General features: G+C 42.8%; 1 protein-coding gene across 1 annotated transcript in view; it reads left to right on the forward strand.

Moving 5' to 3' along the window:
- Positions 1-8332, forward strand: part of lrp1bb (low density lipoprotein receptor-related protein 1Bb) — a 230197-nt gene extending 221865 nt beyond the window's left edge. Inside the window, exons 87-92 of the mRNA XM_062402272.1 lie at positions 1144-1257; positions 3144-3220; positions 3761-3851; positions 4126-4276; positions 5704-5778; positions 7128-8332. Coding sequence (XP_062258256.1) covers positions 1144-1257; positions 3144-3220; positions 3761-3851; positions 4126-4276; positions 5704-5778; positions 7128-7268 — 649 coding nt within the window. The 3' untranslated portion in view covers positions 7269-8332. The remainder of the gene's footprint in view (positions 1-1143; positions 1258-3143; positions 3221-3760; positions 3852-4125; positions 4277-5703; positions 5779-7127) is intronic.
- The last annotated feature ends 9981 nt before the right edge of the window (positions 8333-18313 follow it).

Here is an 18313-nt window from a genome sequence, read left to right on the forward strand (position 1 = left end):
AAAATTCAAAATACAGCAGCACTGCAGTAAAGACATCTATGGTAAACACTCCAGTCCACTAACAGTCTTCTTGAAAAGTTATTCAGCTGTACAATCAGTTTGTATTCTATAATAGAGAGAATCTCAAAGGTGGCTTAGCAGCTGTATCTTTTTACACAATAGTGGGAGTAAGTTTTTTTTTCTTCAAATGAAAATATGTTTTTGATGCAGCACATGCTTTGTTAGTTGTTAAACTTTTGTGTTGTTTTATTCCCTAAATAGTTTCCCCTGCAGACTGAATAGGACAAACCTTATTAGGTTGTATTTGCAGGATTAGCAACAGATTGAAACTCAACAAACAGATTTACATTCTTATTGGACCACCACATTGAATTATTGTAAATCTCCACACTGATGCATTTCTCAAGGTTGAATCCATTCAGTCATGATAAAGTGCAGTCTTGTCCAACTTCAAAGGAATATAGAGAGCCACAGTCACAATGTCATCTCTGGGATTCGGTACCTTTAGATTCTGTATCTTGATGAAGTTGTTGACTAATTTTATCAATGTGTCAAGAAACAAGAGGAATGTGTTTCACTTTAAATTCAGAGCCTCCTGGAAGACTAGTTTGAGTCAAACTGAAATCTGAAATATAAAAGGTGACAGAACTTCAGATTTGTCTTTGTCTCTCTATATAAATTCAGCTTTTTATTTTTTTTATGTTTATGGATGACAACGTATGCAGCAGGGAAAAAAAGCATTTTGTGTCTTTTTTGATGGTTTGCACAATTTCTGTCTTACACAATCATATGTTATTGCATGAATATAATATTTAGTTAAAATTTGTGTTGTTATTTTTTATTATTGATATGAATTTTATATGATATTTATCTTTTGTTGATCTCAAAGCTGAGATAGCTGTAACAGACTCTTCCCTTGCAGATGTTCCTCTTCACCTGGTGAGCAGTGAAGTTGATTTGTCTTTATATAATTTATTGTTCTGGTTTGCTTGATGCAGACACAACTCTGACTTACTCCATCTTACAAGTGAAGATGCTGAATTGTTTTTTCTAGTGTGTCAGTGTCCGTTCAGCAAGCAGTCAACAGTTCTACAGTTTACGTTCTCTCGGCCCTCTTATCACTCCCAACACAATGTTTTGCAGCTGCACGTCAGGGTTCAAGAACCAACGTTGTGATGAGCTGGCCAACCCCTGCGATTACTTCTGTCAGAATGAGGGGATGTGCACATTAACAGCTCATAACAAACCACGCTGCAAGTAGGTCCCTCTCACCTCGCTAGCTGTATTCAGAGCCCTCTCACACCCTCTGTCCACACCCCCACCCTGACTCCATCCGGCTTCATCCTCAGTCCAGCCTCAGTCCAGCACATGGGATCGTTGTCACAGTGCAGCCTTGTAGCAACTTATCATGTAATAAGGGACAGAGTGATAACTTGTCAAAAAAGTTCATTAAGGTAGAAAACACTCAACTGAAAGATACTGAGATCATTGTTTCACTAGATTATGATCATTTTTTTTATTTATATTCTACAGTCAGAGGCTAAGAAGTTCTAGTTTAGCACAACCCTCACCAACTGAAAAATACAACTTGTCATTTGTAACCATTGGTTATTGTATGATTATTTTTATTTTTCAGTAGGCAGGTTAAAAATTCTTATTGTATTTGAAATGGATCCAGAACCAGCTAAAACCTACAACCTAGCAGCAAAATCACAATAAAGTAAATCAAATATAATTGTATTTGCATAGCTGCTCTTCACATTTCACAGTTTACCACACAGAGCTCAACGATCTGTGTCAAAAGGTGTCCAGACATACAGAACCCTGACCCACTTAGAAACGAAAGAAAAACCCTCACTCGAAAGGAGCAAGTAATAGTTCATGTAAAAAATAACATATATATTTTTAACTCATGAATTGGTACGACATCAATAAATTCTGTCCTAGTTTGCTCTGACGACCAATGGTGTTTCAGCTCTGGTAATATTCTAATATCAGATCTGATAGAGGCATTGGAAATGTGTTAACATTGGTCAAATAGGTCTTATAGCGATAACACATTTCCTTATGAAACCAACATCCTTTACTTAAGAACTAAGCACTTTTATTCAATTTTGAGCAGGTATTAGCTGATGTGGCCCTTATTACATTATCAGTTGCTGCATAACTCTGCCCCTTCGCTGTCCCTCACTGCCACCCAGTCACCCAGTCACCCAGTCACCCAGTCACCCAGTCACCCATCCCATGCACTCCTCACACACCCCACTCAAACCAGGGGGGGACTAAAACATGGCACTATGTTTGTGATGTTGGAGTCAGTCTGTGCATTTGCAACCCGTGCATGATGGAGAGTTGAATGTTTGTCATGGACCAGTCATCAATGAAGCATAGATACCGTACACCTCGGTAGGCTGAAGGAAGCTCATCAGTAATTAGTCATTCATCGTGAATGCCCACACCACGGGTTAAGAGAAACTTTGTGTGGCATAGGGAATCAGTATTTCTGTGGTTTACACTTCCCAAAGCAGATCAAACTCCCCATTGCCCCAAATCTCCCATTAAAATTCATGTTGCTGTGACATTTCATCTGACGAAGACTTGATTCATTTCCTCCGGGTGTGGGGCTGCATTCTTATTTTTTGATAGCCTGATGTTCAGATTCTTGGAGTGCGTGTAATTTAGGGTAATTTCATTCTGTCATCATGCAGTCACGCCCACCGCATCACTCATGCTTTACAGACCCATCTGCGTCAGTCGTGTGAAATTAGATATCACCTTCACTAACAAGGGTCATACATCACGCCCATCAAATCCCATTGAAACCCAAATGAGATGACGACTTGTTGTCCCACTGTCATCCTTTGATTTTTTCTTTCCTGCACTGAATATTCAACATGTAAATCCGCCGCACACCATGAATGGACACATCATGTACACATAGTGCTCTCTCTCCAGGTGGTGTTTTGTTTTTGTTGGATCAAAGCACTTCATAACAAAGTCTGAATCATAATGTGTTGTGTACACGTGAGCCACAGTCACATCGCAGTGCAGTTCATTTTGCAAAAGGTGTTTTCTCAGCAGTCTATTTTCCTACTGTGAAACGTACGCTAATGAGAGTGTATTTATACTCTGACCTCCTTCAGATGTTCAGCCAATTGGGCGGGAACGCAGTGTGAGAGACCCGCCCCCAAAAGCAGCAGATCAGACAACACCAGCGGAGGTGAGGATTGGGAATTTCAAGAGGCCTTATTATAGAACCTATCAGTTTCCCACAGGACACATGTATGTATGTCCCATGCTAGCTGAATAGCTACATGTGAGAATATCTTATTTTTGAACATCCTGTCTTCAAGTTAAAGGTTGGGTTGGTAATTTGTTTGTTTGTTAGGGGGGGGGGGGTAGCTTTGATGAGGGGGCCAATGGGAGGGGCTGGGATGTATCGTTTGCATATTTTCAAAGTGTTGCCTGCTCGTTGCAGCTTTTCCAGGATTAACAACCCTAGCTTTACGTTTTTTACATTCAGTTAAGGGGATATATTTATTAAAAAAAAGACTATATAATTAATATCCAGAGATTTAGTTATCGACTGAGTTAAATATTTATTCTACAACGTTTTTATAGAAAATACACATAAATTACTCGAGGACACATTTTCGGAGGTGGGTGTTTTGTGGTCACTATCAGTAATGACAACATCCAAAGTGTTACTGTCTGAACTCATCTCCTTATCAGTCCACTTGGTCTCCCCTCTGTTCTGCAGGGAGCATAGCTATCATTGTGCCTCTTGTCCTGCTGGTCATCTTGATCGTGATGGTGGTCGGAGGTGTTTACATCTGCAGACGGCGGCAAAGGTGGGTACTGACGTGGATACACTAAGATCATGAAAGAGGCAACACCGCAGCACACGATTGATTTATGAGAAAAAGTTTTGTTTGCTTTCAGCATATTCTACAGAACTATTACAGATTTCTGGGTCTCAGCTTTTACATCCGCCCAGTAAACCTATCTCCTCCATGTGTGCCAAGTCGTGTAACGTGATCTGCATGTGGAACAGGGAGGCGCTGCACAGTGTGTTGACCTGCATGTTTGTGTAACACGTTAATGATGAGTGGCTCCACACCTCAGGGGAAAACGTGTCCAGAGACAGCCCATGACGAACGGCGGGATAAACGTGGAGATTGGGAACCCGTCATACAACATGTATGAAGTGGACCATGACAACCATGCTGATGCAGGCAGCCTGCTGCGACCCAACTTCACCCTGGACCCTCACAAGGTTTGATTATTGAACTATGTATTTAACTAAACAGCACAAAGCTTCACATAATATGCCTTAAGCATAAACTAAACCTGCAACCCAAATGCTCAGATTCAAGAAGGTTTTTCATATTTATTGTCACATTTATCCAAACAAGGTTACAAAGTGCTTCACAAAGTTGATGGCAAAAAAAACTAATTAATACAAATAAAAGATATTCAGTTTAATTAAATTTGTAATTTTATCTTAAAAAACGAGCACTGAGCTGTAATTATCTGTTTGGCTGCAGCAACAAAGCGGTTCTTTGTGTTTTACTAAATCGTTGGCACTCTTTGTCCTCCAACGTGGGAAAGGTCAATGTTATAAAAAGTTTGAATCATCTGCTGCGACAGGGAAACTTGCCTCACATAACAAGAAAACATATCACAATATGCAGAAGAGCTGGTTATCTAACTAATCATTAATTCAACTAATTCAAAAGGGATACGTCATTTCTTTGGAATAGAAGCCAGTGGAACACATTATTTGAGACCATAAAATATGCAGCTGTTGTTAATGTGTCAGTGTATTAAGAATCCATAAGGGCAAGAATTTCATTTTTTCCAATATTAGGATTCTGGATCACCTGGTTCTGAGAATCATGTGTTGAATTAGTATTTTGAGTCGCTCTATTCATTAGTCTGTTCTAAGATATACATGATTAATAATTCAGTGTGAGGAGCAGGTTTTAGAGAACTCGATTGGTGCAGATCTGTATCACATGATCAGTCCAGCTGTAGCAGGTGAGTCGCTTCTGCCCTGTAGCAGCTCAGGAAACGCCCAACCACAAACTCTCAAATTTCAATTTCCCAGCTTCATAGAAAATGATTTGTTTCTTGTCCCTCTTCCAACTTCTGTCCGATCTGATATCTGGCATCGGGACACATCAAGTTAAATCACATTAGGCTTTTTTGTAAAGATTTTTTTGATGTGAAAAACCTGGCAGGTGTACTGGAATGTGCAGGTGCCATGAACCAATAGGACGTCTCATCTGGCTGGTGATTTATTCTGTTAATGGCCCCCAGCCCCGAACTAACACTCCAGAGTGAATCACAACACCTTCCCCGATGTGATCCCGCTCACCTGCTGGAGCTTCAGCTCTAATGCTGCCGCTTTTTCTTTGCCAACTCTTTCACCTGCTATTGTCGGTTCTATCTGGCTGCTGTTCCAACCGAGACGCTTTGGCTTGAATCTGAAGCAGCTTCTATGTTCCACTACATTCTCTCCGCCCCCAGTGATTCCAGACTTATCTAATTCAGTGCTGTTTTTATTTTTAAATGAACAGGGTTATGTATATAACCCAGAACTGCACCGATTACGAAGTGTGCACATACAGATAACCAGTAGACCGTGATCCCTGTGTGAGTCTAACTTCATGAACACAGTCGGTGCTTGTTGTGTTGCAGGGCTGGTGTGTAAAATCCAGCGACGCTCGTACCTTGGGCATGAACTCCGTGCCCAAGGAGGTAATCCCAGGACAGGTGAATTCTTAACAACTTTACAATCCAGCATGAGTGAGACAAAAAAACAAATCATCCTCATGTAGATTGTTAGCTAACACTGTGCAGCTACCTGGGAAATACTGTGACTCTTTGACATCTGAACCAATTTTAAGTTCATATTTAATCAGACCAAAGTGAGTCAAGGTAACGTTCACAGTCGTCCATCACTCACATCACTCTGTGAAACAGTCAAGTGATTTTAATAGGATTCTGGACCGGCATGGCTTTGTGTTGGACTCGGCTCATTCCTGCATGTTGCCATCAGCTGTTCACGCTTGTTGAGTGATCGTCCACAGAATCCATGTGTCGTGTGCTTTGTGTTGCTCTGCTTTAGACGGAGCACTACTCAGGGATTTTTACTCAAAACCTCAATCACAGTGGAAGTTCCTTCGAAGCTAGAAAATGTATAAGGAGCATGTGTCATTTCTACCACTTGTCATCTCTCAATCAAAACAGTGACAAAATGTGTATTTTGTCTGATTTGTTGTTCGATGACATTGTGAAGTGTCGTGGGAGACGTTGTCTTCACCACCACTGCTCTACTGTTGTGGTGACATGACTCTCTAATGTGTATCGACTCATTCATAGTTTATTTTGTCTGATTTGTATTAATCCTATGTCTTTTCATTCTAACATAATAAGTAGCATTAGCTAACATGTTATATCACAAAGCTCTCTCCATCCCGGAAACGGCCGACTCATTCTACTGTTTGTTTTTCTTCTATAATATCCAACTGTTGTTTGTTTCATCCTCAAGTTTCTGCTTCATACTGACAGAGCGTCTGTGACAGAAAGTGTCAGCTAAAGGCAGAAAATACAAACAATCCATCACATGTAAAAATTGAGGAAGAAAAAAACAATAGAGTGGCTATCAGCTCCCAGATGTGTCATTCTATAATGCTTCCTACCGGTGATCAAATCAAAAGGAACTTATTAGTAGTGTTTTCATTTTAATGCCACATTGTATACCTTAAATTACTTTGTAACTTCAAACAGAGTTAATTAGTTTAACAAAACCAGCATGATTTATTACCTGCTCTGACATTTTGACTGTCCTCTACCTAATGCCACCACTAGAGGAGCTGGAGCTGAGAGTGAAACAATGACTATAGATGAATAATAAAAGATGTCAATTGTTTTCTTGATTTGATTCGAACAAGAAACTGTTTGAATCAACAACTTTGTATCGTGATCATATTTCAGTTTCCATCCTTGCTCTGCTGCCCCTAGTGGCCAACAAGGTGCTAATGCAGCTTTAAGGCTTTCACTGTTGTTAAGTGATGTATGTGTACATATATTTATTTCCTCCTCTTTCCTTCCCCATACAGCCAATGAACTACTCCAACCCTGTGTATGCAAAGATTTATATCGACGGACAGAACTGCAGGAAGCCGGTCATCAGTATTGACGAGAGGAGAGAGCTACTCCCAAAGAAATTAGAGGGGACAATTCATGAAACCGCCGCATAGCCTAACTTTACACTTTGTACTCCGTTTTTTACCACAGTGTATAATGTATAATACGAAGAAGGATTTTTATTTCTATTTCCTAAGAGGCTTTTAGGTTTTACTGGTTTAGCATCAGCATAATGTCCTTGTCGGTGTGCTGAAGAGTTTTATTTTCCATTAGCTGTTTGCTTTCCAATGTTCGTCAAACACCAGTTACGCAGCGCTGTGCTGTAAACCGGGTGACACTGAAGTAAAGCTGCTGATTTGCAAAACACTTTATTAACACCATGAGCCACACCTCGTGCACAGTCTGGACCTTAAAGATGCAGCGCTACAACCTGTACCCATATCTGTTTCTAGTTTAAGCTCAATATGGACTCTGTCTGTTAGTGACGGTGATGAAGGCAGGTTAGGACAAATATACTAAGTATCGTAGAGAAGAGTTACATCACTTGTTTCTAAGGCTTTTGTTCTGTTTTGTTTGTAAGTCACGTGACACTTGAACAACTAAGCTTCACATCTGACTGGCTGTGGAGCTCGGCGCTCTCGAGGCTTTTTGTTTTTATCCGCGGGACCCGACGGATCTACCACCTGGATTTCCAGAGAAGGCCACAATAATCAAGATGATCTCTTTCTCACACACTATGTAACTCCACAGGTCCTCTTGTCTTTTTCCATTTCCACGGATTTTCGAGCTCTATTCACCCCCGCCGTCTCTACGGTAATATATCACATGAACTTGAGAGATTGAAAAAGCCCACCTTGAATGTTCTCCAATCAGATTCCCTGGATCTGGACCTGTACACTGAAGAGACAGATACTGAATAAACCATATTTTTCTAGGTTATACGTCAACAGATGGATTGAAGACGCAGACACGGGGAGAGATTTACCACAGTTACCAGAAGGTTATAAAGAGTTACTATAGAACACATCTGTTGTTTCAGAAAAAAAGGGGAAGATGATAAATATAAGAAATTTTATAATTTTGTATTTGATTTGTATGTTGTTTGGCTGCTCGTATTTTGAAGAAATGTACTAAATGTAAGTAATTTTTATATAAAAAAATGTAAATCAATATTGAATAAAGGGGGCTTATTTCCACTGTGTGTCCCACAACGACCCTTTAAAGTCAAACACAGAGTAATGTGATATGTAAGTGCTGGTGTGTGTGTGTGTGTGTGTGTGTGTGTGTGTGTGTGTGTGTGTGTGTGTGTGCACACTTCTATCTGTTCAAGCAGTGATCACACTGGAGAAGTTGTTCCACATGGTCGGTGACCTGACGAGTCAATCAGCAGTGTGGGGTCTTTCACCCGCTGCGCTGAGGAAGGTGGTGGACTGGAGATTACTGCCCCCCCCCCCCCCCCCCTCACACCAACCCCCATTGTGTGAGGGCAGGCCAACAGCCTTTGTTACCTGGTGGCGAGCCGACACACACAATACCAGGGCCACCCACTGAATGATAATTCCGTCTTTCTCCCACTTCTTTTTTTTTGCAATCGCTTTCTCCTCGTACACTTCACTTCCTCCCTCACCATGGCAACCAGAGGAGGCGGCCTGCCCTTCTCTCCATCTGTCGGTGCTGTTGGCTGGATCAGCCAGCCCCCCCCTCATCCCAACGCATTTGTGATGATGTACAAATGGATAATATATAAGAGTTAATTTACTTGTTTTTCCATGAATGCAATGTGTTTGGTTCCTGTACAAATTTCCTATTTTACTGAGAGTTTATTCATTAAGTAGATAGATGCAGATGATAGATTGGTAGATGATACATGGATAGATTGATGGATAGACAGGCAGACAGTTAGATAGATGGATGGAAGGATAGATAGATAGATAGATGGAAAGACAGACAGATTGATATATGGATAGATGGACAGATGGATAGACAGACGGACGGATAGATGGCTAGATGGATAGACAGATAAAACTCAAGTGATCAAGACTCCATGCGTTAAACTCTTACACCAGACTTGCATATTATAATGATTTGACTTGACAGTGGTTTGGGACTTGACATCCTGGCGGGTTCCCATATGTTGCTTTCCTCAGAAGACTTGCGAATCTGGAGGAGTGACAATGTTTCACATGCTCAAAGTTCTGGAAGTAAACATCCTGTTTGTTCTCAGAACAGACGATTTAAGATCAGCAGGCATCTGGAGCATCCCCCCCCCCCCCGGCTTGGACAGATATGAAACTCTTCTGGTTTTAATTATTTGGTACTAAAAGGATGACCAGCTCTGTGCAGAAGAAAAGAAAGTTTCTCTGATTAAAAAGTCAAACTTCTGTTCGTGGAGAAGAGAAGTCAATGCCTGCCGCCCAACAGCGTTTCCTTGAACTCCACATTCTGCTGCTGCTCCTGCTGACAGATGTGGTGACACCCTCAGCAGTTTGTTCACGTTCAGACTCTGGGTCAGTTTGAGATTAATCATGTACAATGTTGTGTTGCTGTTATCTACACATCCAAGGGCTCGTGGTTATTGTAGTCGGTGCCATCTCCCATAACAAGCTGATGGAAAGAAAACAAAATGCTCAAACAGCAAAGTATCCAGGAGCCTCCTGAGTTTCTACATTGAGGAACATTGTTTTGAGAAGGACACCAGGAGATCTTAGAAACATTCAACCTAACTGTAGCTCAATGGTGTTCAAACAGCAGTGACTCTGTGAGACTCGTTCATCTGCAGAGTACGACCTTGAAATAATAAGTTTAACACTTGTGACCTGAACAATATACAGAAGGCTTTGTACCGGTTTGAAAGCTGCTGCTAATCATTTGCTCATTTCTGTCTGAGTAACTGAATTGCACATATTTTGTCACTGCTGACCACTTTCACAGCAGACCATGGTGTGATGCTTTACCTCTTTGGCAGTCACTGTTAATCTTAAAGCGATTCAGTTGAAGGAATTCACTCTTTAAAAATATCAGCTTTGATTGGATGACGTCACTGGAAACTGGAGAAATGGTTTTGATTGCTTTGGATCTTATTCTGTATTAACGTCAATGCAGCATTTGTTTTCTGACTGATGATTTCCAACAGCAGGACTTGAAGTTGGTGTCAAATTCCTGAGAGGAAATGGGGAAGAATGAGGTTTAGGATAAGAAATGTTCCTGCGTTTTGCAATTATCAGTATTTGTAGCTGTAATATTTAGCAATCTTGCAATTAGTAAAACACATTTTAACTCCCTTTGCTGATCTACATGTGACACTTTTAATAATATTTATATGTATATTAACATTTTTAAATGTGTTTTAAATGTATTTGAATACTGTGCTCTGCCTCAGTGGAATACCAAATACCACCTCCACCACCACCAAGACCCAACACTCCCATTACATGTCAGTTCCTTAAATATGATTGTTGTATCTTTGTATCAGCCTGTATTTTGCTGGTGTCAAGTGTTCACCCTGGTTCTCTGATGTGTAGCTGAGGACTCCTACAGCAGATGCATCATTAATTAGGAGACGTGTTCTGCTGAGTCTCATAAGCTCAAGTACAGTAAAACTTCTCTCTATACAAAACGCTCAAAATGATGAAGAGCTCCAGCTCAGCAGCACATGGAAAGAAAAGGAGGAAGCAGCTGCCGGCCCACTCACTCACTCAACCCCCAAAGTGCATCCAAAAAAGAGTGAAAAACAAAATTTGAAAAACAAGTCCTGAACTCTGAGATTGCTGGCACACCCCTCCCTTCACCTTGCCCATTGATTTTTTTGTCTCTTTCCCACTTAGCACGCATCACCATTCTCCTGCATAAACATTTGAAAAACCCAGAGGGCTCATCTCTCGGACAGAATCAATAACAGCAGGAGTCGTATTCACATTACAAACAACAGGTCCTGCATACTCATCCTCCGGCCTGCACCGCGGCTGCTAATCGCCCAGTGTGCGGAGAGCAGGAGAGAAACTACCAGGAACTACGAGAGGAAGGATGGAGAGCGAACGTGGAATCGGTTAACAAAGCTGATAACATCCCAACACACACACCGGGGCACTAACTCCGAGAATAAGCAAGGGGTTAAAAAAACACATCTTACCTGACTTACATCACTTTATGCATGGGAATTAATAAGATACAAGTTATAAACCAATACATGCAAGTAAAAGAACTGAAGAAATATCAAGTTTGACCCGATGAGGATCAGGATTCATCCTCTGTGGGACATGAACATATGTACAATATATAAATCCATCCAGTAGCTTTTTATAACCACGCTGCCAGACTGGCACAAACAGCAGTAGAGGCAGTAAAGTATATATACGACTTTTTATGCACTAACTGCAGATCTTAATTAGCTCCACCTGCAGATTTGGATTAGAATCTATTTTATCGAACCTGGCAGCTCCTTCGTCACCATCAACATCCCATTGAAGTCCCTGTTAAACAGCTTGTTTGCCAATTTTGGCCGCGTTTTGAAAAAGAAAAGAGAGAGAGAGAGAGATGTCAATCGCTCAGGTCACACAGTTAAGTGTGTGGAGTGTTGTTTGGTATGTGCAGCGGCTGAGCGTAGACCCACTTGAATGGAGAAGAGGAGCTAGGAACACTTTGTTAAGTTTTCTTTTGCCTGTCGACTGAAGAGAAACGAGGAAGCGAAGGGAGAATTGAGGAGGAATGAAAGAGCCGTGAGCCGCACAGGACCCACCGGGCCCTGTTGATTTAGAGTAATGTGAAAGTGCTCTGATATTGACTGTGAACAATGTTTTCTTATTTAAGCAATGACAGTTTAATTTAGTTTAGACATCTAACACTCAGGTGTGTAAGGTTAGTTTCCAATCCATGCAACTCCTGGACCGGCCATCAGAGGCACCAGGATCATCCCAGTGGGTTAACGGACCCTCTGAACCTCCGCAAACTTTTTACCAGCCCTGTCGGTCTCCATGTGTCATTTGAGCTGTGCATGATTCAACTTCTGTTAAAGGCCCCCGCACTGTTTTCTATCTATTCTGAGGGAGCAGCCCCCTCTCTGCTCTGTGACCCTCTAACTTCCAAACGAAGCTGAAGCTGATGAGGTTCATGAATCAGTTTTACTCCCAAACGTCTTCAAACATCTGTCCCTAAAAAAGAAGAAGAGCAGAAGCATCCGCTCAGAAGCTTTTCTTACCCACTCCCAGTGATCTCCTTTCTGGAGGCTGCTCACGACACAAAGGATCTTTTGTTTTAGAAATGTCGGTCAGCGAGTCAGGGTGTTTACATGCAGCAGGGACGGCCCGACGTGGAGGATGTTCTCTGTCCTTCCAAAAGCCTGAGTAACGACAGGATTAACGGGGGAAACGGGTCTGAATTGTAATCCCGGTGGTGAGAGCGGCTCTCTGCGTGGGCACGGACAATAAATCTGTGGGAGGGTCCACTCTCTCTTTGGCAGCTTTTATGTTCCCGCAACAATTCCGCTCACAGCCCTTGATCACAGCAGCAGTGAGGAACGCCTGCTGAGCGCCGGCTGCACATTTCATCCACTTAATTCTGACACTTTGACACCTGTGTTGATTATCGGACACTTTTCTAAAAATACACTGCGGGCTGCGTTTTGAAGAGCTAAAGGAAAGGAACAAAGGAAACGAGGTTAGAAGACGTGAGATGAAGATTAGCCAAGATAAATATGACGGCTAACCTAACCCAGCAATTTGATTCACATAGGTGCCGTCACCTGGTTTAATGCATTCATCTTAGAACAAATGAAACGTTATATGCTTGATTGTAATTACAGTTGTTTCTGTATCTGATATGTTGCAACACAAATACAGACCTAGAGTCCGTACCCACCTAGAGTCCGTCTCTGTTCAGATGAACATGTAGAACCTGAGGAAGCGGGGGGGATTTGGGTTTGCGGCCTTTTGGTTCCGTTTCTAGTTTGAGCAGGTTTCAGTCGCCTGCAGGTAAATCCTCCGAGAGCAAAAGAGATGGAGCGCGTTGACCAAAATGAAAACGGCCATCTGCGTTCACAAGCAGATATCTGTAAATCAAAATGTCGCCTCGACCTGAAACAACAACAAAACGTATCATTGTTTGTGTTTAGTTTGGAGAAATGTTCGACTCTGGTAATAAAAGACACTAATTGGACAGAAAACAGAATCTTGGCAGGGACGTCCACAGTTTACATTGGTGTGCATTACATAGACCTCACCGGTGGAGCTAAAGGAGCCAGGGGTTGACCTGACTGTGTCGTATCTATAGTTAGACAAGAGGAGAGAAGGAGAGATGTGAGAGGTTTAACTTAACCCCAATAAGCTCTTCACTGCAGTCGTTAACCATAAAATGCATTCGCAAATAGCCACCAGTGTCTCCACCTCTCTATGTATCCCCTTCCTCCCCGTGGACCTCCTCTCAGATGTGCTGGATCAGAGAGAGGAAGCATGGGGGGGGGGGGGGGGGGGGGATGTATGTGTAGCACAACAACTGCTCTCTACCTGCAGCGATATATAGTGTGAGGGGGGAAATGAAGGAGGTGGAGTGGAACAGAGGTGCTGGTAGATCTTATTTGTTCTGATCCAGCCAGATATGCATGGCTGCAGGGAGGGTAAACAGAGTGGACACATCTGACCTATTAGTCACAGACTGACCACCTCCATGGACCATTACGTTTGATGGATATGTACAACCATCCTATGTGTGTGTGCCAAGGGACCAGGGGGATGGGGGGATGGGGGGTGTACTCCTCTCTGGAATTGTATTCATCTGAGCACGAGGGGGAAAAAAAATGTTAACATTCCCAGAGTAGCTCTGGGCTCACTTTTATCTACCATCCATTCCTCAGTGCCAAATTGGCCTCTTACAGCCGGTCTGTCTGTGGCCTGATACGGAGCCGTGTGAGGTGGCCTTAAGTACGAGAGCATTCAAAGTGTCTGGCGGATAATAAACGGAAAAACTGCCTCGGTCAACATTGGCAAAGTCCGGGTCCCTGTCTCGCCGCGGCATTGGTTTAACTTGGCTCGGTGTCAGTCGGGCGGTGCTCCCCCGGCCTGCAGGAGGCACTGGCCTGCAGGAGGCGCCGGCCTGCTGCTGAGTGGATGTGGAGGAAATGATACGTTTGCTCTTTTTCCTCCTGGTGTCTCTGAGCTATCAGAGCCCCACGGATCACGGAGGAGGAGGAGCTCCTGACCCTCTCCGCTGTCAGAGGAGTGACTGGTGACAGTCACAGGAACTTCACTTACATTTCACGGCCTGTCAGAGAGGATACAATGATAACTGGCCCTGTTCAGACAGATGACAGCTCTGAGACCAGCTGGGAGGTGCATTGAAGACGCAGTAGAGGCCCTGTTCAGACCTGGAATTAACATCCGTCCTGAAACATCTGATCACAAGAGGACAGCTGCTCGCACCTGACATTAAAATGTGTCCTGTGACCATTTATGATGAGATCTCACTTCCCCCAGTCAACAAGAAAATGACCATGCACGTCAAAGATCAAATTATGTTGCTTTCACCCAGTTTGAGTAAAGAGATGTGTCCAATGACAACGTGTGTGTGTCTGTGCAAGAGAGAGAGAGATAGAGAGAGAGAGAGAGCGAGAGAGAGAGAGGGGAAAAGAGAGTGGACGGATTGAGGACGAGCTGAATGAATGAAGAAGCTGCAGACGTAGAAGCGTAGAAATATTTCTGATTCATAGTGAAACTAGCAGGTCGGAGGACGTCAGCTGAGCAGGCGGTGCTTCACGTGTGGCCCCCTTGTCCTCACATCTCTCAGGACGGATGTTAACAGCAGAGCTGAGGGGGGTCAGAGGTCAGATCACTCACAGGTCGTCTGACACGGTTTCATATTCAAGTGAAAGTGAGTTTTATTTGATAAGAAAGCAGACTCATGTGGGGTCAAATCATTTCTGTGTTTGTAAACAGAAATGAATTGCCCCCCCCCCCCCCCCGATCACTTTATGCACTCAGGACACATTCAAGCTTTCCAGTTGAGATCAGGTCCCTGGTTCAGGATGCTGTTACCAGGTGTGAACAGTGTCTTTATGATTCCTGCCCATGACTCCTCTCATCCAACCTGAGGCACGTTAGCGTCTCTGGAGCCGACGGATTAAACGAAGCAGTAAAACTCTGCTCTGTGTTTTCTGATCTCTTCTGATCCGTCCGTGTGAATGTGAAATAAATAAATATATTTAAAGCCCAGTGAATTAAGATGTCTTGTTCTGGGTTGTTAAACTGTGTAGCTCCCTGTGAGCACATGACCATGACTGAACGCTTAACAGAAATACTACACGAGGAAGAAAGAGAGGATGAAAGCACTAGGACCCAGAGGCCGAGCTGAGACGACATTAAGGGACTGGAGCCTCACCTGGGTCCATCCTCCTGCATTGAAACAACCCAGGAGACAACACAGGCCAGCTTCTGTTTTGGTCGAACTCCAGTGTGGTTTGATTTATCATGTGTGGTGAGGGACAACCACAACAACAACTTGAGGTAATTGCAGACACATCAGCCAAGACACGTGATTTATGTCACCTGCATTGAGCTGGGCCGCACAATTGTTCCAAACAAACAGGGCCTGACGTGCAGGATAACACAGCCACTGTTTCTCTTTCAGTCGTCAGGTTGTTCTGTTGTGTAGCTACAGTGTTTGTTTAGGATGTGTTTGGCTCAGCGGGTATGGGGCCATTTGGACTCTTTGCCTACGTGTGTGTGTTTGTGAGTCAAACTAGATCCCGAACATCAGATCCCTAAACAATTAAAAACAACTCCACAAGTAAAAGCTATGCATTTGCCAAAAGTTCAATAATATTACACAAAGTAGCCCTGTTGTTAAAATGATGCAGGATTATCGTTGATGAATTTATGTTTAGGAACCACAGTGTGTACTGACACGTTATGTTTCACAAGCTCAACTCTTTTGATCATGAAGTTTGAATCTGTAAAGCCGTCAAACGAATGGAGTCATAAAAATAAAATGTAATAATGACCAACTATCATAATATAAAAATGCTCCCTTGCATGTAAACATAATTTAGCAATGTGTGTAGGTGATTGTGTGTGTGTGTGGGGGGGTGAAATTACAAATAATATTATTATTATTATTATTATTCCTCATCAAACTGCACTCGTGACTCGTCGGAGCCTTGATTACACAGTGTGTATGATTTGATATTTAAAACTGGACAATGACAATGAACAATTAAAAATCTAATATATCATCATCATCATCATCGTCATCATCACTTAACACACTGTTCAGTGAAAGATTAGAGACGCAGATGTTTTAGAGCACAATAGTTTCCTTGACAAGGAAAACCTCAATCTGTCCTCGGCCATTAGTCTTTAATTACATGATCCACTTCAAGATGTTTCTATTCACTCCAGGTTTTAATGTGTGTGTCTGAGACGGTGAAGAGGAGGACACGATGAAGACCTCCCTCCGTCAGAGGAGAAGGTTTTGTAGAGGGACAACAAAGCGTTGAATAGGAGAGCGGGGGAGATTCTTCTAAACCTTTTCATCACACCTGCTAATGAGTTTTGCCTTTTTGCCGTGAATTCACTCCGTTGACTTTTCTCTCTAACCTTCAACACTCTCGTCCAGACCGTGTGTCGACGCAGCCTCACTCGCTGGCAGCTGCTCAATCTGAGTCCTGCGTGGCTCTGAACTGTCGGAGCCGCCTGAAGCTGCCGATCGGTAATGATGCCCTAAATGTGCAGATAGCAGACGGGTCGAGATAAGAGATAAGATGAAACAATGACAACAAGTTAAAAGTCAATTACGACAATGGTGAGCACAGGGTCAACGGAGCTGCAGAGAAGGTTCTAATGGTTTAATTGTGTATTTTACTCAACATATTACACAATAATACCGTATAGACGCATTTACCCTCACCACTTTCATCCTCATGTCAAGTTTCATGACCACATCAGCACCGCAGGGCAGAATGAGACACGTTCCATTTGTAAATATTTACCGAGGTTATTGTGCGTTAATCAGTTCACAACACAAAGAGTTCCTCAGGTGTGTTTCTCTCTCTCTCTCTCTTGGCTGAAATGCACTCAAAGTGACAATCACTGGGAGCAGTGGTGCATAACACAGCTAATATCACAGCACTGTAATAATCATAGTTATTATTATAACATGTACAGTGTAACATGAGCGGCCGTATAGAATCAGTTCGATTCATTATCCCCCACATGCTCCACCTCAGCAGTATGTACTGGTCTGTGCTGCTTTATGGAGATTTCTGACAAAACCACTTCACTGTGGCAGCATCACTGGGGAGAATCTCCCGCTCCTTTTGATCTGGTTAATGTCAAGTGATGGAACAAGCAACACAAATACATCTCACACTTACACGTTAGAACAGTACAAGCAGGTTGTGCATCTTAACACAGTACAAAGCAGCACATGTGTCGTTTAAAGACCAAAACCAGTCATTTATTTCTCAGAGTGCTGTTGGTGCAATGGACATGTTTAGTAAATTGCGATAGGAGCGATTCATTTCACTTGTTTGCGGTTGCGATTATGGCTTCTGATGATATGAAAAAAATAAAGTAATCGATGAAAAACTATTATTTTGTGAGGTTCTCAGTCTTGACTTATGACGCCCGAGACCACACGGCCTTAAGAGCACCACGTGGCTGCACCACAGTTCTGCTGGGTGAGCTTTCTGGTTTAACCACAGTATTTACTCAAATTATAGCCCGGCTATGTGCTCCACTAAATGCCAGGACCTCACAGCGGCTGCGCTGCTGCAAGATGATTGCCGCTGCTGCAGACATACATTGTACATGTATGTCCTGGATCCTTGTAACGTGTTGTAGTGCCCTGACCTGTCCTCTCTCCCCCATCGACCTGCGCTCACTTCACACGTTAACAATTTGGATCTGACTAAAAAAACGTGATCCTCAATTTGTGTGGAGAGCGACAGAAACACACACACACACACACACACAGACACACACACTGCTTCAGACAGCAAAGACGTTCTTGTCGACACTGATCTGTCGACAAGGGCTTCAATTCTTTTAAAGTTAAAGAGAAACAGGTGTCAGGCACTTCTGAATTGGATTCACCTTCCGTTTTCGGTCTATTTTTTTAAATGCAGACTCTGGATTCAACATCACAACGAGTTTGTTGTTCAGAAGAAGAACCG

This window comes from Platichthys flesus, chromosome 13 (assembly GCF_949316205.1).
Source record: "Platichthys flesus chromosome 13, fPlaFle2.1, whole genome shotgun sequence".
Lineage (NCBI taxonomy): Eukaryota > Metazoa > Chordata > Actinopteri > Pleuronectiformes > Pleuronectidae > Platichthys > Platichthys flesus.